The sequence below is a fragment of the Lissotriton helveticus genome, chromosome 12, assembly GCF_964261635.1.
Source record: "Lissotriton helveticus chromosome 12, aLisHel1.1, whole genome shotgun sequence".
NCBI classification, from domain to species: Eukaryota; Metazoa; Chordata; class Amphibia; order Caudata; family Salamandridae; genus Lissotriton; species Lissotriton helveticus.
In genome coordinates, this window is record NC_136073.1 from 304,602,993 (window position 1) to 304,624,610 (window position 21,618).

The following is a 21,618-nucleotide window of genomic DNA, read 5'->3' on the forward strand; positions in this document are numbered from 1 at the left end:
TTCCAGTGAGGGGAAGGAACTGAGCAAGAAACAGAATAAAAAGGAGTTCTCTGAAGCCCCCCAAAGTTCTTCTCAGGAGTTTAGGCCCCAAGACTTCTCCTAGACAAAAGGCAAAGGGTATCAGCGTAAAAATTGGGATCCAGCGAAGGCTGCTGGGTTGTGTCATGACTGTCATCAGACTGTCATACAAAAGGAGATGCAGCATGCTCCAAAGTCCTCCAGTGGTGGACAATCCAAGTGTTTGGCTAGCATATGAGTGGGGATGGAATTGTACTCTGAAGAGTGCCAGAGGATTCAAAGGCTATTTAGGTTTCTTTGGCTGGGGTGAATATTGAAGCCCTGGAGAAGTATAGACAAAGCCCTAACATCAATCGGGTTGAGGTAAAGGCTCTGAGGTATACAGGTGCCAGTGTCACTATGGTGGCTCCTAGACTGGTTTCCCCTTACCAAATGATACCTGGTGACCAATGCTAACAATGAGACTAAGCTCCACCCAATGGCTTTTGTAAGCTTAGAGTGCTTAGGGGTTCCTGGCCCAAATAAGGTGGTTGTGTACCCTGCCATCCCAGTGGAGTGTCTGTTGGAATATTATCTGGAGACTTCTACATTGGCAGAAGTTGAAGGTAAGGCACATGCAGACATTTCAGGTCTCCATGAGTGGGTGTGTGTTACCATGTCAGGGAAGTCAGAGGATCTTCGATCCTGAAATAGCGGACAAAATCACCAAAGGCAAGAGGAAGGGCAAGAAGTTGTTTAAGGCAAATTCTAAAAAGTCACAGGACCAGGATGAGAGTTCTTTTGAGGGAGATGCCCTGGTGCCTGAGTTGGGAACTGTAGTGGATGGAGTCTGACCTGACCAGGCAGCGCTCCTAAGCACAGGGGACCCTCCAGAGAGAAACTATGCCAAGGCCAAACGCAGTGCCAACTCTTGAAGACCTTAGGCAGTAAGCTGAAAGGCAAGACGAGGGTGATAACAGTGTTACCCATAGGATCTACTAGGAAGATGGGCTTCAGCACACTGAGGCCAGGGACCCCAAACCAGGGGCAGCCAGGAGAATATTGGTCTCCTAAATTTACAGAGAGTTCATTCTGACCTTGGCCCATGACATCCCACTAGATGGACATGAGACAAACCAAAACCTGCAACAGGTTGGATGATCATTTCTATTGGCTCCAGATGTCTGGAAAAGTGAACGTGTTTTGTCACTCCTGTGTGACTAGTCAAGCCAGTGGCATGGCAGGCACATAAACAAAGGCTCCCTTAATTTCACTTCCAGTTGTTGGCACTCTCTTTGAGAGGGTAGGGATGAACATTGTTGCGTACCTCGACCTTCAAACTGCATCTGGGAACAAGTTTGTTCCATTAGTAGTTGACCATGCCACTAGGTACCGAGAGGCAAAATCCCTGCAGGACTGTCCTGCCCCTGCAGTGGTAAAGGGCCTCCCTGGCCTCTTCACCATAGTTGGATTTCCTAAAGAGGTGATCTCTGATAGAGGTACACATTTTATGTCTGAATATCTTAAGGCGATGCAGGATGAATGTAGAGGGAACTACAAGTTCACTACCCTCTATCACCCTCAGACCAATAGTTTGGTTGAACATTTCAACAAAACCATGAAAGGCATGATAATGGGCCTCCCTGAAAAACTAAGAAGAAGAAGTGATGTCCTGTTACCTTGCCTGCTGTTTCCCTATAGAGAGGTTGCCACAAAAGAGTGTTGGATGCAGCCCTTTTGAAAATGTGTTTGGCCATCCTGTAAGGGGTCCTCTGAGTCTATTGAGGGAAGATAGGGAGAAGCCTCTCTGAGATCCCAAGCAAGACATAGTAGACTATGCACTGGGCCTGGGTTCTCGTATGGCTGAATATATGAAGAGGGCAAATAAGCATCTAGAGGCAAGTAAGGAGATTATCAAGCATTGGTATGACCAGAAGACAGCACTGGTGGAGTGCCAACCAGGTCAGCTGGTGTGTATATTGGAGTCTATGGCACCCAGGGCCCTCCAGGACAATTTGACTAAGCCCATCCAATGTTGGAGTAGAAAGGGGAAGTCACCTACTTGGTAGAATTAGACACCCCTAGGAGTCCTTCTAGAGTTTTCCATGACAATTACCTAAATCCACACCAGGTTGTTTAAGTATTTTATAAACTGTAGAGAATCAGGAAATATAATCATATTTGATATTCTGGCTACGTTTGATTCTTTCACTGAAAATGGGTGGTTTCATAACACTGTTTCCCAATATGTACCCACAGAGAATGAGTAAAACCCCTTGATACAAGTGAGTCAGTTTTGCTAGTAGGTGAATTGCCAAGCATCCCAGGCGTTAAACATTCAATGCAAGGTGTAATGACGTGTATATATGAATAGAGTCCTATCAACAAACATCTAGGATAGTGTTGAAAGCATTACACCAGCCCTTTGGAAAACATGGAATGCAGAGACACTTAAAATGCTGCAAAAGGTTTTTACCAAGTTCAACAAAGATTGGAGTGACATTGTTTGCATTTACAATGAATCAGCTACATATCTGAAAAAGTTGGGTGATGGCCTGTCAAAATCGCTACCTGAGCTGAAGTGCTATCCTGTAAGAGATCCTTACCACCTCCTGGATGGTATGCTGAAAGCATCTTTACAATCTTCAGAGTTAATGAAGTATGCTTTTGACTTTTTAGTCCATTCTGGTGCAGTGCTTTGTTATGCGCGGTAACTAAGATGAAAATATTACTCATTTTGTGCTTTGTATGGCATCAAAGTGTCATCCCAGCTGTGTTTTTTAGCTGGAGGTTCTCAATCCTAGAAGATGTGAATGCTATATTATCCATGTGGCAACCGTTTACCAAATGTTTGCTGAGTGATGATGCTAAAGACAAGAAATGTGAAGATCGTTGATAAAATATTGGATTTTTATATATCTACAGGAAAACATGACTTCTGTAGTGGACATACAAAAACTAGAGTCTGAAAACATCTTTGTCTACCAAGTGACACTTTTAAGTGACTTTGGCACTGCAACATGTTCCATGTTAGAGTGCTTGCCACTTGGTAAGCAAAGAAATTGTGAAGAGCATTTCAGGAAATTTGATTTTACTATGTATGAGAAATTAATGCAATGATGCATAGAAATGTTCCTTCACCAACCATGGCATTTGAAGTCAATGAAGCCTAACTGTGGTAATCTGCACAAGTTCTAGATACCTTCCATAAAGGGCAATTTTCTCCAGATTTTCAAAAGTGCTGCTTCCTTTTTAACTGCTTCAGTAACTCTGAGGGCACATGTGTCCAGTTCAATGCATTTGTTGCAGAACCTGTCCCGTAGAATCACAATCTGCAGGTGCACCAATATTGGCATGGAGAGCTATGTCAGTGGCCAGAATGAGCAAATTGTGTACTGGCTGTTTTGGCATTGCCCGTCTCAAGTGACAATTTTGAGAAGGTTTTTTCATAGGTAAAATTTCACATGGGAAGGAAAGAGCCAGCGCGCATGACCAAAGACTCACTGAAGAAGTATTGTATGGTGTACTACAATAAGTTTGATTTGTAAAAATTAACCTTGTGTAAACTGTACACACGCTGTCTATATACCATGCACTATCAGTGCAGAAAGCAAGCAATAATAAAAGCAAAATGTTCCATAAACACCGGAAAAACACTGTTTCTGTTGTTTTTAATGACGCAAAAATGTGTAACCACTGATAACCACCATTATTTAAGGTATTGAAATCATTTGAATACACTGGAAACCCCCCACCAGAATTTACCAACAATAGAAACTGAAAACAAGTAAGCCTTCAAGTAACCTAAAGGATCGGTCAGTTGAGGTGTTTTTTTTGTCTTACAATCTGAGTGCACAACAGCAGTCTAACTGCAGGCTAGTCCTAAGTCACTTTGCTTAGCTCTTTTCTTTGACCCCTGTTCAGACATAATGGTGTACTGGCGATGTGAACACTGGTGACAGCCTCTCTGCCAATAACAAGTTATATAGATTGTCTGACACAATCAAAGCTGGCTTTAAGAAGGAAGTTAGGAAAAATGCTACAGCTAGAGGTGATTAAACCCTTTGACAGTCCCGGGGCTAGTCCAGTGATCCTGATCCCCAAACCTTATTCCAAAGGTTGGATATCTAAAATGAGGTTCTGTGTGGATTACAGGGGTGTAAATCCAGCCACTAAAAACTGATCCTAAGAGCAGATGAATTAATTGACAATCTGGGTGCACCAAAATTCCTAAGTACTTTTGATTTTACATGAGGGTCCTGGCAGATTGGATTCACCCAGGAAGCAAAGGATAGGTCAGCATTTTTGGCCAGAAAGGGCCAATTCCAATTTAAAGTGATGCCCTTTGGGTGGTAGAATCCACCTGCCACCTTCCAAAGGTTGGTGAATTGAGTTCTCTGAAGCCTGTACCACTTTAGTGCAGTATATCTAGAGGATGTAACTGTTTTTAGTTACACCAGGGAGGATCACCTGGTCCACCGGAAGGAAATGTTATAGGCCTTGCATCAGGCAAGCCTAACTATCAAAGCCAGTAAGTGCCAGATAGGGCAGAGCTCTGTTGTGTTCTTGGCATACTTTGTAGGTGGAGGCCAAGTCCAACCCTGCAACCCAAGATCCAGACTATTCTGGAGTGGGAAGCTCCCGTAACCTAGACTCAAGTCAGGGGCTTTCTTGGTTTGAATGGGTATTACTGGAGGTTTGTAAAGAGTTATGGGAGAGGAGTTGGCATAATGGCTAGGGCGGGTGACCTCAAATCTGGGGAACAGGGCTCAAGTCGCGGCAATGACGCTGAACATCCTGTGATTCTGGGCAAATCAATTCATCTCTCTGTGCTGAACAAAAACAATGAAAATGTCCTCATGTAATGCAACTGATGCTTGTGTAAAGCGCTCTGATACCCGATACCTTGGCGTCAAGTTTGCGCTATATAAAAGTCCTTAAAAATAAATAAATGCATAAATAAATAAATTGTGACACCAATTACTGAACCTACCTCCAAGAAATAGCCTAAGGAGGTTGTCTGGACCACAGGATGCCAAATGGCTTTTGCTCAGCTCACACATCCTGACTAAAGAAAGGAGTCCATTGTCCAAACAGATGCTTCTGAACATGGGATTGGAGCAGTGTTCTCACAAACAAATGATATAGGCCAGGATGAACCAGTTGCCTATATTAGCAGGCGACTCGTCCCTTGAGAGCAGCATTGGCGTGCCAATGAGAGGAAAGCCTTTGCTGTGGTTTGGTCCCTGAAGAAGCTGAGACCCTACTTATTTGAGATGCACTTCAAGCTTCATACCAACCACAGGCCTCTCAGATGGCTGATGCAGATTAGAGGGACAACCCCAAACTGTAGAGGTGGCCCATTTCCCTAAAGGGGATAGACATTACAGTGGAACACAGACCAGGGACTGACCATGTAGTGCATATGGCCTTTCCAGGTTTTTCTACTTAGACATTGAGAGCTACCAGGGAACAGGTTTATTGTTCATCACCTTTCATCTGGAGGGGGGGCTCATGAAGGAAAGTACCCTTTTTGTATGGTCGCCCCCCCCCCCAGAACGTTTGCTCCAATGCTGATGTTATGACTCTGAAAGCCTCTCTCCCTAAAAGCATTATGTTTAATTGGCATCCACAATTGACAGGAACTTTACCCCCTTTATATGTCCCTAGAATATGCTACCAGTGGTACCCTAGCCATGGGTGATAAAAGGGTCCCCAGGGCTCGCAGCACTGTTTATGCCACCCTAAGTGACCCAAATAATCTACTGACAAAAGGCCTTCCATTGCAGACAGTAGGAACAGTGCAAACTACTCCAATTCATTGTTGCTCTCACCATGTTTACCAAAGTTAATGCACTGATTTAAATATACGTAATCACCCCTAAGGAAGGCCTACTAAAGCCCAAGAGGTAGGGTGCATTATAGTAAAGGTGTTGGCATGCAAGTTCAAGTTAATATGTCACTACAGTGGCCTTCATTATTAAAAGACATTATAAGTAATAGATGTTCCTTAGGATATCATAGGATGGCACCTGAACAAATCCGAGGCTGGTAGCTCCCTGATGGTATTGCCTAAATATATAATGTTTGGTATCAAACAATGTGCCTTCTCACCCCTTGCATTATTTTCATGTTGCGGGGATGTGGCATGCACCTAGGTAGCTACCTTAGAGGTTGCCCACCCGGTTGCCCCAGGTCCTCTTAGCTCTGGCTGGCAGCCCACAATTGCTGCTGCCAAGACAGGATTCTGACCTCCTGCCAGGAAGTGTGATCACTCCAAGGAGTCAGGAACAAAGGCATGGGCAGGAAGGAGGTCACACCTCCCACCCAGGAAGGCTAGTGAAGTGGCACATCAAGGAATTGAGCTTGAAAGGCTTCACCACCTCTGATATGCACCGGGCTGACTCCCAAAATTGGAAACAGCCCTGCCCCAGGCACATTTGCACTCAGGCAGGCAGGAAATTATATAAGTAGGAATGTGTACAGACACAAAAGACTAGCCAAACCTCCAAGGTGGGATGCCTGGTCTGTACAGTAAAGGAAGACTTCTGCCATTTTTAAAATGGTGGAAGTAGTGGGTTGTGGGTAGAAAAGGTGACCTAAACCCCCGGATGTGGTCACCTCAGGGTTGGATTAGCTGCTGGGGCAAGCAGCCCATTGGCCACTTGAAACCACACCCCAACTTCCCTAAAACTAGGATTTAAGAGCCACCCCTGACACAAGAACCACAGTTCTGAATCAAAATGTATAGAGGAGGAGAAAGAAGAGACTCATGTATACAGCACCTTACAAACCAAAAGAGGGATACTCTGCATCTGTGGCAACACTCCTTGAATTGCCTGATTGAGACTTGTCCTAGGCTACCCCTTGGTTGCCCCAGATAGAGGGACCCCTGTGAGAGGCTGAAGCAATCTCAGCCTCCCCTGGACTAGTGGCACTAGTTCCCTTTCAAACTGCAGGTAAAACAACGCTCTTGACCAGAGAATCACTGGCCATTGGGCCCTCCAAGGGATTGCCCAAATCCAGATGGTCTAGTGCATTTGGGGGAATATAGTCCTACCTTCCACAAAGTTTCAGGCGGTTTCTTTATTCCCCAGGATCATTGGACGTATAAGTACCTTTTTTCATAGGTTGCTGATGCCAAGATTTTTGGTCGCCAGCCTGGCAACCAGCCCCTACACTTGACACTGCACTTAGAGGGAACTGCATCAGAGCTTTGACTGACATCAGCCTCAACCCCTTTGATATGTTTTTGAATCCTGTTCCCCAAAGCACCATTTAAGTGGTAATAAGCAGCTCTCCTGTTGCCCCGGTTCAGCACTAGGGCCAGCCAGGAAAATTTTGCACCCAGGCTCCATGGGCTAGGTAAAATTGAACTGAATGTATTGGCTTGGTCCTGGCACTCGCATCACCTTTACCGTATTTGGGTGCCACACTAATCGACCTGCAAGTGACAGATTGTCATCACCACTTTTTCCAATTGACCACAATGCACATGTTCTACAGTTTCAACTGCTGTAATGTTTGTTTCCATCTAAATTCCCTAAGTTCAATTATATGCATTATATCACAGCGGCCAGGGTGCCTGACTCCGGACCACGGGGTTCATAGTTCGATCCCTAGCACCAGCGGCAGGTTAGCGCAGCACCATGTGACTCGGGCAATAGCTCGCTCAATCTTCCCGGCAGACGGCAGTGCTGGAACACCTCTGCGGAGATAGCTGTGCGCTTTACAAATGCTGGTATTTATTTATTCATTTATGTATCTTGGTGTCTATATTAAGATAAAAATACACTTTATTTTTAAAAATTGGAATAGGATTTCTATTGAGTTTTGTCAATTACTGATCGTCCATGTTGGTACTCCAAAATGCTTCACACGTTTCTCTAGTAAGCCTGACTCCTCTTTGCCACACTACCAGGCATGAGCTAAGGGTTTATTATTGTGCATCTAAGGGCCATCTTTGGGGTCTGTGGGCGTATTACATGATGAAACCTAACCAGCATCACCACATAATACTCCACCTTCCGACAGGGACAGTTATATGGCAGCCCTGATATAACTTCTGGTTGACACATAGTTTGATAGGGTTGGGAAAAGGGTGCCTAATTGATTTTTTGCTGTTACACACTTTACAGATTTAAATAAAAAATGATATGTGCCTTTAAAAGTACACCTTTGGCTGAACCATTTATGTAGCCAAAATTAGAAGTGCTGAGTAAGTGAAGGAAGTGTATAGTCTCAAGGCATAATTTGTGCAGTTGCTTGGCAACTAGGATTTTAAGGACATTGCACATTGTTGCACAGGTAAGGATGGAAAAAAAGAAGTCTATCGAGGTGTGGGATGGAAGAAGTGACGAAGCAGGTCTTTGAAGCAATTTTTGTCTCATTGGGGCTTATTGAAAAGCCCCTTGCGCAGCCAGTACGTCTCTTTTCTCCATGTTAAAAGTGACGCACCAGCAGCGCGAGGGGCTTCTAAATAAGCCCCTTTTTGTTTAACTTTGTGCCTACTAGTCCTCTGTTGTAAAGCCCGGATTGCCTGTCTGCCTCTATATTTTATCTCACTGTGTTTTCCTTTGGGCCTACTGTCATAAAGGTCAACATTTTAAACGTGTAACAAAGGAGATTTTGAAAATAAAATCTAATTAATGTATTTTCTCCATTGACTACTATTGAGTAAGGGACTGAATCAGATCGTTTGGCATGTATGCCTACTGTACCTCTGCCCTAAAGCCTGACTTGCCTGTTTACTACAGCTCATTTCTTCACATTGTGTTTACTTTTGGGCCTACTGTGCCTCCACCATAAAGCCTGACTTGCCTGTATGTCATTGCACATTTCGTCTTGAGTTTCCTTTTGGTCCTTCTGCTACTCCATCCTAAAGCCCAAGTTGCTCCACACTTTAGGTGTTATTTCTTATGAGAATTAGACAGAACCAAAAATTGTCGTGCAAAGGTGAACAGGTGTAGGTCTTTGGGTAGGTATGTAGGTAGTGGCGGCAGACAAAGGATAACACTATGGAAGATGCAGATAATATTCATAAAAATAGTGTAATCTAGCCTTACAGCAAGAGGATTGGTTAAAGAAAGTCCAAAGAAATGAGATTTGGAAACAATTAAAGTAGAAAATAACCAGTGGATAGATTCCTGGTATTGATATTGTGAAATCGTTCATTAACTGTAAATTCATTAAATGGATTCATTTAAAATGCATTGCTTTGGGTAGATCAAAGAATTATTGCATTGATCCATGAAGAACATTGAGGTAGGAGTTTATCGTGAAGTGTGAGATAGATTTTAACTCCTAGGAAAGGGTGAAGTTACCGAACAGGTTGTTAAGGAGTGAAAAGTGTTGTAGTTCAAGGCTATCACCTATAGAGATGCTCCTTGTAGAGTTTGGGGCAGTTGACCTTAGTAATAATCGATCCCTTTAGTGTTTAGAGGAAGGGCAAATATCATATTATCCTACTAGTGGATTATTGTTCCAAGTGGATAGAAGTAAAGTAGAGTAGTAGTAGGGTAACATCAAAGTTGGGTAACATTAAACGTTCTCACATGATTTCTGGATGGGCATTTGCTTTTGGAGGTTTGACAAATCAGTTACTAACAGGTATGTTGTGCTTCTAAAATTAGAATATCTGTCCTGGAAGATCCTTTAACATTATAGCGCAATACTTTATAATCCCCTGTTCAAATGTTTGGTAGAATGGTTAATTAAGGAGAGCATGCCACTGGTTGTACTAAGTGGTCCGGCTACCCAAGAGGAGGGGGATTTAATTTTGTGAGGATATGATTTAAGGCCTAATAGGATACTCAATAAGTTACCCTGGTAGCCCTCTCTCTGGAATACCGATCCACAATACGTGCAATCAGAGCCATATTCTGCTACCAGGTATTCCCCTTCTTAAGTGATCCGAAGCAGCCATTATGTGACATATTACCACTATATAACATGGTTTAAATAAATAAATACACAAACTTTCTTTGTGAATGTTGACCTAAATAGGATCACTTCCGTTAGACAAGTGGCACAATCCCCTTAACCAATCACCTGAGCACAGAACCTTCCTCTGTCCACCCAGCAAGACCAAAGAGAAATCATCATCACAGTTAACATCCTGCAAATCAGCAGGAAATACGTACCAGATCCATAGCAGAAGTATCACAGGAAAGTAGCAGATTTATTGAGGAATCGAAACATGATCAAGAATATTTTCCAAAGATAAGGAATAATAAAAACACAGCACTCCTCAAGGACTAAAATTGAATATTTTATCACATAGGTGTTCCTTAACTCAAACTAAATGAGCAGAATAATGTTGGTAGAAATGGGAAACAATATATGTAATTTATACCCACACTTCGTGAACAAGATTTAAGGGCCTTGTTATGGGTCTGGTGAATGGTGTCCAAACATTCACACCCCTTCATCCAGAGTGAGTAATAACGGACATCAGTATTTACTGGGGGCGAGGTGGGGGCAGGGAGGGGTTTGCTAGAGGTGAGGCAGAAACATACCCCCTTTCATGCTTTTGCAGAATACATGCAGATTTGGTGTTTTCGTGTGGATTCCTTTTCTCCCTGAGGTTCGCCCATGGAATTTACTTGCTTTCAGCAGGCAAACCCAACAGGTGAAACCCCAAAAACATGTAATTCCAATGGGATGAGTAACTTCTATTACAAGCCTCATTAGGAACACTGGGGTCACTCAGAATATGGGCCTAGGAAGGTGTGCAAAGAGATTTTCTTTACTCTCTATTGTCATAAGTGATGGGACTGCCTGCGAAGCTCAGTCAAGCTGTGCTTTAATGAGTTACAGCTAAGACAACTTTAATTATGTGGCTATAAATGGCCATCATTTGCAGCAGGATTGACTACGTTATGTGTAGGGTCTGTGAAATTTGTGCAATTCGCTTTTGTTTAACAATAAGAAATTTTAGAAAACTGGCATAAAAATTATACATAATTGCGTAAAATTAAAAAAAAAAAGAATATCGGCCCTAGTTTTAGCACAAAATATGTCCTCACAGGAGTGCATTTTATGCTAAAAAAGCAGAAAAACCCCACAAACAACAGTGATGCGTTCTGATTAATCACCTTGTTTGTGTGAGCTTGCACAAAATTTTGACTGCCAACGGTGCATTATCATGTGACGTGGAGTAATAGTATACGTGCAATTACACCAGCATAATGGAAATTTTGCCTAATTATGTGCAAAACAAGCACATTCTGTGGCAGTATTTTCTTGCTATCTTCTTGTTTTAGTAGAGGGTACACATTGGTTCAAAGGGATTCCAACGCAATGCCAAATAAAACATAGACACTCACCAAAATCATACAACTCACCGTAATCAATGAAAATAAATCCATACCTCACTTTTCATGATCATGTGTGCATATATTTATTTATAATCCATTAGCATTCTGACAATGTTGACAAACGTTCGTCAATATTTACATGACTGTCACTGGACTGAAAAAGAGTATAAAATAGCGTGAATATGTCTAATTTGTTAATAATTGGGTAAGAACGGCAAAGTTACAATTTCAAAATAACAACTATTAGCAATTTTTATAAAACTATTTTAACAATATAATGTTCACAGTTGTATTAAATTATTTTTATTATAAGTCCACAAAGGCCCGACTTAAGTGGTTGCCCTGCGTTCTACGTCAAAGAATGCTACACCATCAATAAAGTGTGAATTCACGCTCAGGCAATACAAGGTTTGTGAGCCCATCCAAAATGAATTCTCCAGGCTATTTTATTCTTTAGTCTCTCTTCTCCTATGTAAGATACACATGGAACTTTTGCCACATTTTATCACCATTTTTCTTTACCTTCTGCAAGTAGGTCTGGGTGACAAGCCCCTTGACTCATGGCAATGCAGGAGGCCAGGGGTGTGTATTGGCACATTTCAAACTTTTTAAAGACTTTTCTGCACCAAATTCCCTCATAGCATTACATTGCTCCAGCAGGCCGGCATCATTAAATAGATTGTAATCCATTCCATTCTAAGGTGCATGCAATCTCGATGGCCAACTATGAATCATATGTCTATGAGAGAAAGCATGACACAACAGTATACAATGGGACTTTAAAGCAGCACAAGGAAAAATAGGCAAGGAGGATTGGGGTTGAAATTGGCAGGTAAAGGGTACTACAGAAGATTGATATATGGAGTGAAAAGTTACCGAAAATAGCAAAGTGGCATGTTTAAAGCAACAATGTAGCTTAGAGGATGGCAGCAACGTAACAAAAGGCTTTTCCAAACAGTTCTCCACCCAACGTGCCTTGTCAGGAACTCATGTAACCTTTTGACGGAAGATATCCTCATAAAGATTTTGAATGAACAAATAGTCTTCCAGGACAATAACATACATTTTTTCACATAGCACTAATTTATCATTGGATAGACATTCTTGAATGTCAAGACTGTGTGAATGGAATAGTTTTTTAATGTTTTTGCTTACCTCAACATCTTTTTTTTGTTGTTAACAGGACCAGAGAAGATTAAGCCTCTAGTTACCACCAATAATGGACAACTCCAGGGAAAACTATTCAGCGTTAAAGGATCATCTCAAGAGATCGAGGCCTATCTCGGAATTCCTTTTGCAAGGCCCCCCATAGGACAACTAAGATTTTCTCCACCGCAGTCTCCAGAACCCTGGAACAATATCAGAGATGCATCTGCTTACCCGCCACTGTGAGAAAATGACTTTTGTGTTTTTTGTTGCACAGAATTACAGTGGACTATATTATTTTCAGGCATTAAGTGGAGGGCAACAACATTTGAAGAGTACAAAATTTAGGGTAGAAGTTTGAAGTCTGGGGGTGAAGGAGGTAATTACAAGAGATATAGAAGGAAGTTGTAATCTTTCCCCATTTCCCATGCTATTTATAGAAACTACAGTTGCAAAAGCTAGTATCTGTTCATACTCCTTTTCTTCCAACAAGGCTAAAAGTAAGCACCCCCAAAGCAGCCCCTAGCTTCTTGCCCTACAAGAGGAAGTGTTCAGTACCCAGCGAAAGGTACTCACTATATTTGTGTGTATGGATGTGCGCATTCAACGCAGTACATACGTATCAAATACTTTGTAGGAGAGCAGCTGGTACATAACAATAGCAGATGAGGGGAAAGAGAATGTGTGTCGAAATTGTGCATTGTACATATCATCAGAGGGCTAAAAGCTGATAAGGGCACAGCAGATTTTAAATGGAATCTAGAAAAGAATGTAAGGCAATGACACAGGGCTTACAGTAAGATACAATCTCTTGTTTATGTCACATATTGCTTTGCTGCATTGTCAGTAACCTTCAAAACACCAACATAAGGAACTACAAGTTATCATGCATGTAAGTGAAGGGATAAGAATGCCTATTAAATGAACTAATGATTGTGTTTTTGCAAACTAACCTGAGCATAAAACCAACCAAAATATAAAAGTAAATCAATTCCTTTTGTAAATATGCACTTGTTAATGATTAGGTTAATATGTGGTTTTGCTTTCATTTAAGATAGTGAAAATATCAATGTCAGAACATCCGAAAGGATCTTAGCATATATTCATTGCCTATCTTTAAATGTTTCTGTTTTTAAAAATTGTATACAAGTAATTGTTTCCCCCTTATCATACTCTCTCTTCAAATATTAATCTTTAAACTAAGAAGATTTCTTTGTAGAGATTACCTTATGGTCCAAATGATAATCACACAGTTGTGCTCTTAGCTCCGGAGAAACACTACGTGATCTGATCTGAAGATCTTTTGATATGAAGATTATTAGTATTCCAAAGCATTGGCCATAATTCTGTACCTTACTTTTCCAAATAAAAGCATGGTCATGAGCTCCTGGCCCACTCTTATACAATCCTGGGATGTTCTCCTGCCCCCCTGCTAGTTACGTGCCCCGGAACGGTTTGTTGCAGGGAAGCTTTACATCAGTTTCCTAAATCATACAATGTTATGCCACACTCTCCGAACAGGTTTAATGTGAGCCCTTAATCAAGCCCTTACACGTGCCTCACCAACTGATTGCAAGGTATCTTTAGCTTTTTCAGGATTTTCAAAATCATATCACTATTGTTCATTCTCCACAGGAAGCACCAGAAAGGGACCAATTGAGTACTATTTTATACACCAATCAAACAGTCCTACATGTAGATTATGTTCTGTGTCTGTCTGATTCAAATATGGCTCACATAGATTCGAATCTACCAGCAGTGTTAGCAAAGGTCAATTACTAATAGGACCTTCAGGCATGTATCCTGGATCTCTATAAGGTCAATATACTGAGTGATTCAGGTGCTTGCAGGGAAGAGTGAGCCTCTACTTCCATTAAATGGAGAATGGATGCAGCAAAAAAGTTTTAACTCACCTGCTACATCTCATGTACGCTTTTGTGAAGCAACTGTGGGTGTTAATTCACTCTGTATTAGGATTATATAACTTGGAAGTAATGTGAGTGGTCAAGTAGGACAAGAGAATAATGCTGAGCAGAGTGATTGGATGACTCCCTAAACCTAAAACAAGAATTCAAGGACATCGACTATCCAGTAAATGTTTCCAATAATAGTAATTACATCATTACATGTCAAACTAAACCTCACGTTGGTCACATGCTTACCAGAAAAACTGTTGTTTGCTATGTACAAGAAACTAGATTGCAATCTGAACCAACTGATTGATGAAAAATGATCAGAAAATAACCTAATCTATTAATGATTCTACCATTCTCTTCTTGCATCTATATACCATTATAAATAAAAGTCATGCTTGAACTAAATGTTTGTTATACTGAATCTCATAACAATGTTTCCTCCCTACCCTGTATATCCACAGAATATTGTAAATTGAATTCTAATGTAGTAGCAATCACAAAGTGTTTCATACCTCCAATGAGATGCTGAAGTGCATTTTCTGACAGTAGGTTGCTCCCTACTCTTTTGAAGTGCCGGGATGAAAAAGTGTATCTCTCACATAAGGCCTTTGTGAGTAAGGATTTGATGTTGTGCGTGAAGACCGATTTATATCCTTATCATGTTTTGTTGCTGGGCCTTGAAATGTAGTGTGCAAAAAGAACAATTGATGGACAGAAAGCAGAACAATGTCATACATTCACCCCAGTACAGAGATCTGGGCCTAAATCCACAGTTTTTCTGCTCACCATGCCATTCCAGGTTGGACCCAGCCATATGCAAATCAGTCTTGACCCTGCACCCAATGGGAACAGTCCAGCCCGAACTGCCAGGCCAGGTCCTCCCTGGACTGGAGACAAGCATCTAGGACTGGTTTCGGGCTTTCAGCCCTCATCAGCCAGAATAGCTGACTCCAGTGGCATGGAGAGCATGGGACCCACATCTGGGCATACCTGTGACCATTCGGGGTGACTAATGCAAAAAGACCAATAGATGGACAGAATGCAGAACAATGTCATACATTCACCCCAGTACAGAGATCTGGGCGTAACTCCAACATTTTTTTGCTCACCATGCCATTCCAGTTTGGACCCAGACATATGCAAATCAGTCTTGACCCTGCACCCAATGGGAACAGTCCAGCCCGAACTGTCCAGCAGTCCGTCCATCAATTGTTTCTTTTGCATTTGTCACCCTAAGTGGGATGGGTATGCCAGACGTGGGTCCTGTGCTCACTACACCACTGGATTCAAGCTAGCCTTGCTGATGAAGGATGATGCCCTGAAATCAGTCCCAGGATGCTTGTTTCTGATCCAGGGAGGACCTAGCTTGGCAGTTCGGGCTGGACAGTTCCCACAAGTAACAGGGTCAAGACTGATTTGCATATGGCTGGGTCCAAACTGGGGTGGTTTGGTGAGGAAAAGAATGATGGATTAAACCCTGATCCTTGTGACTGGGGGTGAATGTTTGCATTGTCCAGCATTCCGTCCATCAATTGTTTCTTTTGCATATGTCGCCCTAAGTAGGAAGGGTATGCCCAGACATGGGTCCTGTGCTCCGTACACCACTGGATTGAAGCTAGCCTGGCTGATGAAGGGTGATGCCCTGAAACCGTTCCCAGGATGCTTGTTTCCAGTCCAGGGAGGACCTGGCTTGGCAGTTTGGGCTGAACTGTTCCCACAAGGAACAGGGTCAAGACTGATTTGCATATGGCTGGGTCCAAACTGGGGTGGTGGTGTGAGCAAAAGAATGATGGATTAAACCCAGATCCTTGTGACTGGGGGTGAATGTTTGCATTGTCCAGCATTCTGTTCATCAATTGTTTCTTTTGCATATGTCACCCTAAGTAGAAAGGGTATGCCCAGACGTGGGTCTCGTGCTCACTACACCACTGGATTCAAGCTAGCCTGGCTGATGAAGGTGATGCCCTGAAACCAGTACCAGGATGCTTGTTTCCAGTCCAGGGAGGACCTTGCTCAGCAGTTCGGGCCTGGCTGTTCCCACAAGGAATAGGGTCAAGACTGATTTGCATATGACTGGGTCCAAACGGGTGATGTGGTGAGCAAAAGAATGATGGATTAAACCCTGTTCCTTGTGACTGGGGTGAATGTTTGCATTGTCCAGGATTCTGTCCATTCATTGTTTCTTTTGAGCATGTAGTGTAGCAAAAGGTATGAGACATACCTGATAATCTTTTTGGGAAATCTTGCAATAGCTATTTTGTAGTGCCCTGAAAACAACCAGATGCGTAAATATTCTAATGGTATCTCTATGAAAAGATTCTAATTACACACTTCCTTGAATACTTTAGAACTATGAGCTGATTTAAATATTGGCAGAAAGGGTACTTTGTCGCAATCTGAAGATCTGCACGCCTCAGTGTGTAGGCAGCGGAGACTATTCCATCTCTGCCACCAACACATACCTATGACGGCCCAGTGAACTAAAGGTCGTCAGAAGTTTGGCCATGTGTCCGTCTGCCACATTTAGGTTGGGCGGACATATTGCCAATCTTTACTGCCATTAAAACGTGAAGGTAAGGGGCAGTGGAAACTTTTAAATGACCCCTTCGCCATGGGGGAATCCATCAAACATACAATGCATTTCCAGGAAAACCAAGTGACAGTAGTTCCTGGAAATGCAAGAGATGTCTGCAGGGGCAGCAGACGTTTCTAAATACAGGAGTAGAGTACTTCGCCATGGTGACGGTAATTACTCAATTCACCTAAATTTAAATCAACCCCTATGTTACAAACTCAAGTAAAAGTAAGTATTTCCAAACATGGATATCACCTCTCCATTCATTTAATTTGCTCATGATAAATTATCTTAAATTATATAAGAACCAAGATGGTTTCAGGTGTAAATATCTTTATCGCTTATTTACAGATCATGTGCCTGAGCTGAATTGTGTGAAACTGGTTTGAAATGATGTGTTATACACAGGGGTGAGCTTCAGATTTTCCAACAATGACGATGCATTTCATAGCAAATACATGAGAAGCAGGAGTTGATGGAATTTAAGACGCAGTGAAAAGGGGGAGGAGTATGGATTGTTAGGAGTACTTAAAACACAATGGGCCTCATGTAGGTAAATAGTATTTACTGATTCGTAAATACCGAATTTTTACGATTCGGTATTTACAAATCGGTAAATGCTATGTAGCTAAAAAAATCGGTAAAAATTACAGAATTGCTAAGATTCGGTATTTACCAAATCGGTATTTACCGATTCGGTAATTACCATTCATTCCTATGGGCCTGAAGGCCCATAGGAATAAATGTCAATTACCGAATTGGTAAATACCTATTCAGTAAAAGGGGGAAAACATTGAAGGGTGGCAGGGTGTCACTTTGACACCCTGTTGCACCCCTCAATTGTTTATGGGTGCACATGTTGCAGACATACATACCCTAAGGGCATGTATGTCTGCAACATGGCGCTGAAGCAATTTGCATTAAATTGCTTTTTTTTTTCATTATTTACCACCAACTTGTAGTTGGTGGTAAATAACGAATCCTAACATGGGATAATCACTCATTTAAGTGCTCCCTACATTAGGAATGCGGTAATTTACCGAATCGGTATTTAAGAAATCGGTAATTTACGGATTCCTTAAATTACCGATTCGGTAAATTACCAAATCCCTAATTTCGGCCCCCTACATAAGAAAAGCCCATTACCGGTCGGTAACGGCCGAAATTCGTTAATTTCGGCCGTTACCGACCGGTAATGAGCCACCTACATCTGGCCCAATATTTTGTAAAATAACCAACTTCTTTAAGACCTTTAAAACAGAGAGGAGAGAGTGTGTATGGGTGTATATTTTTGTCTGTGTGTGCATGTAAATCTCTAGTGTGAAATTGAACAGACACCTCGTCATACCCGTCTAAAATCACCAGTACCCAAATATGTACTTGAGAATTCATTTATTAAGGGGTTGTAATACCCCAAAGACCCCCTCAAACTACTACCCTGATTCTACAACTTTGCCTCGAAATGCCCGCCCTTATGTTAAAGTAGGATGCAGCCTAAGAAAACAATTAATGTTTCTATTGTGTTATTGTATGAAAACAATATTTATATGATTGATTATATGTTTTCGTTCTAGGTGCTTACAACCATTACATGCTTTAGAAATGCTAAAGAAACTGATGAAAGCAGAAGCCCCAGACTTTGATGTTTCTGAAGACTGTTTGTACCTCAATGTGTACACCCCAGCAGGCAACAAAGAGCATAAGTTACCTGTAAGTTTGAACAAATGAGTACCGATTATTTTACATCAGTTCCGTCTATGCACAGGAACAGCACACCATTTTCAAGGTCAACTTCTGTATTTGAAAATTACAAGCAAATTGTGAGGTTTCTCAGTGCACGCTATACAGAGATATTTTTTGTTGTTTGCAAAAAGCTTTTTCAAAGTGAGCAGCTATCTCTGGCATACACTGCCATTAGACATATTTATTGCGCTTTCTTTAGTTTTCTTTATCTGACAAAGTAACTTCACCTGGGTTTATGAATAGTGCATAGCAGTAATGAACTGCTGCTAAAACATATACTTTTGTCAAGACAACTGTAACTAAAACATATTATGGGTATTATTACAAAGAAATATTTTGCTTTTTCCTACCTGAATAGATGTAAAAGTGAACTTTTTTGCCGCTTACATTTTAATTATCTATATCAGTGCTTTCCAGACTTTTTAAAAACAGGACCCACTTTTTGGAACGACGACCTTTAGTGACCCACCTAGATTTATTGAGCATGAGGCAGGTGATTTTTTTAACAGCGCATTTTCTATTGAAATGATCTTTAAATTTGCAAAGGCATATAGTTGTACCGATAAAGCTATATTGCACACAAATAAATGATAATGTGTAGAAATCGGGTCAGTGATTATTTATCATATGTGCATCCCTAAGAGAAGTGTCTTGATTTGTTTTGATCCTATTAATATCTGTGGGGTATATTAGCAAGGAACCTCGTTAAAATTATCGCTGTTTTAGCGGCAGGAAACTGCCGCTAAAACGGCGATAATGGGCTTGCTAATATGCGTTATAAAATTCCTATAGAAGCCCAGGTTAGATGTCCTACACATCTAACCTGGGCTTCTATAGGAATTCTATACCGCATGTTAGCAAGCCCATGAGCGCCGTTTTAGCTGCAGTTTCCTGCCGCTAAAACATTGATAATTTTAACGAGGTTCCATGCTAATATGCCCCTGTGTTTCCATCACACTTCAAAAGTGCAAACAGTGTGCTTCAATTTTGATTTCCAATGTGTTGATTGTGTACAGTTCATTTACAGGTATTTACATGTTGTTGTATGTTACGAAAAACGTATATTCTGCAGCCTTTCCTTTGAAACTCCGTGTACCCCAGCAAGATTGTCACATAATTCACTTAACATTTCTTTCTCAGATGGCAAAGTGAGACACATTTGTAAACATCAATCCCCATGTTCTAAAAATAAGCAGGAATTGGTCAGAAGACACAGCCTGATATTTCACATTTGCCTTTAAATTGCAGCAAATGTGACCAGATAAATACAGAATTTAAAGGCATTTTTATTTAGTGCTGGATTTTCATGGCCCGTCAAAAATCTGCTCGTGACCTGACACAGTTTGGGAAACACTGATCTATTTGGTAACTGTTTAAATTAATTTCAATCCCTATCTACAAAGAAACAAATCATCTTATTGTAGTTATTACCAGTACTTTAATTGGGCAGGTACTGAGTATCTGCACGTCTTTATTTGGAAAGAGAGAGTACCTGCACTTTTGTATTCCATTTCAAGTACTGTTTTTAGGTCTCGGCATCGAGACCTATTGCCGCTGAGTTCGGTCCCAAGGGAGACAGTTCTGGGGACGCGCGTAGATTTACCATCGTGGACGCGCATGCCCAGCCTCCCAGCGCCGTGCACATCTCCTGTCTGTCCCACATTCACACAGCACCTCTCAATCACGCATGCACCCCCCCTGAACACACACACAGACACGCACATACACACACACACACATACATACATACATATACACACACACCCGCCCCCCCTACAACTAAGCCCCACTTACCGCATCGACGTCCTCAGTCGCCCCTCCTGACTTCTGCAGCCACCGCGAGACAGCCGTGACGCTCCCGAACTTCCGGTTTCGGGACGTGCACGCTCACGGCTTGTTGTTTCTGTTTCCGCAGTTCTCTCCCTTCCACGACCATACTGGCTTCCTGCTCCTATGGCTTCACTGTCAGGTACTGTTGGAAAAATATGGCGGCGGTGTGGCTTTTGAAAGGAATTCAGTTTGAGTCATAGTTCAGCTGCAAATAAGCCTCGTTAATAAGAAAACATTTTTCCCGCGTGCATGGATATGAAGTGCGACACTCATCCTTCAGCCCAGTGCAACCACTACACACGTATATTATCCAGGGCCCCATAAAGGTTAACCAAACAGTCTCCTCTAAGGAAACCCGCCATGACAGATGTTACTGTCAACATTTTCTTCACAGATTGCGGAGTGATATTTACGTTATTCGTGGTAAATGTTGATAAGCACGAGGGTAGTAGCAGCAGCGTCACCTTATCCATTCTGTCCAGATACCATTGTGTGTGGCCTTCTTTTCAAGTCTACGTACGAAAAGAGCTTTTTCGGTTTATCACTGGAGGTTGTTAATATACGCACTTGAATCGGCTTCTGAGCATTGTACATGCATGCCTCAACCATTGTTTTCCTTTAATTAAGGCTTCCTGGCGGAGTTTCTTGAAAGCAGCATTTTTTAGCCGTTAGGCTTGTATTCACCAGAGTGACTAGTCCCACCAAAGTCATGGCCCTTAAAATAGTTATCACCAGTGCTTGAAATGGAAAAATAAAAGTGCAGGTACTCTGGGACAGAGTACCTGCCTTTTTCTGAGAAGTGCTGGTACTCTCTATTTAAAAGTATCACGTTTTCCTTGAGAAGTGCAGGTACTCTCCCTCTCAAAATAAAAAAGTACCGGACAGTACCGGCCCATTTAAAACATTGGTTATCACACTATTAATACTAGAATTTTGTACGAAAGGTGTTTGCACCCTGGCCCACTCTACCTTGTTTTTGCTTTTTATATCTATATTTGACGTAACACACTCTGGTCGGATCTCTTATTTCAAGGGGCTGGTTGTTCGTAATGTAAGTCCACAGACACTGCAAGAACTCCTAGTGGCAGTCCGT

General features: G+C 41.9%; 1 protein-coding gene across 2 annotated transcripts in view; it reads left to right on the forward strand.

The window, feature by feature from the left end:
- The window catches only part of LOC144797774 (fatty acyl-CoA hydrolase precursor, medium chain-like), a 420,050-nt gene that overhangs the window by 48,059 nt on the left and 350,373 nt on the right, over positions 1–21,618 (forward strand). For both annotated transcript variants that reach the window (XR_013603460.1, XM_078668535.1), the window contains exons 3-4: positions 12,499–12,703; positions 18,527–18,662. Coding sequence is in view for 1 of the 2 variants with exons in the window: in XM_078668535.1 (XP_078524661.1) it covers positions 12,499–12,703; positions 18,527–18,662 (341 nt within the window). In the remaining variant the exon portion in view is untranslated. The remainder of the gene's footprint in view (positions 1–12,498; positions 12,704–18,526; positions 18,663–21,618) is intronic.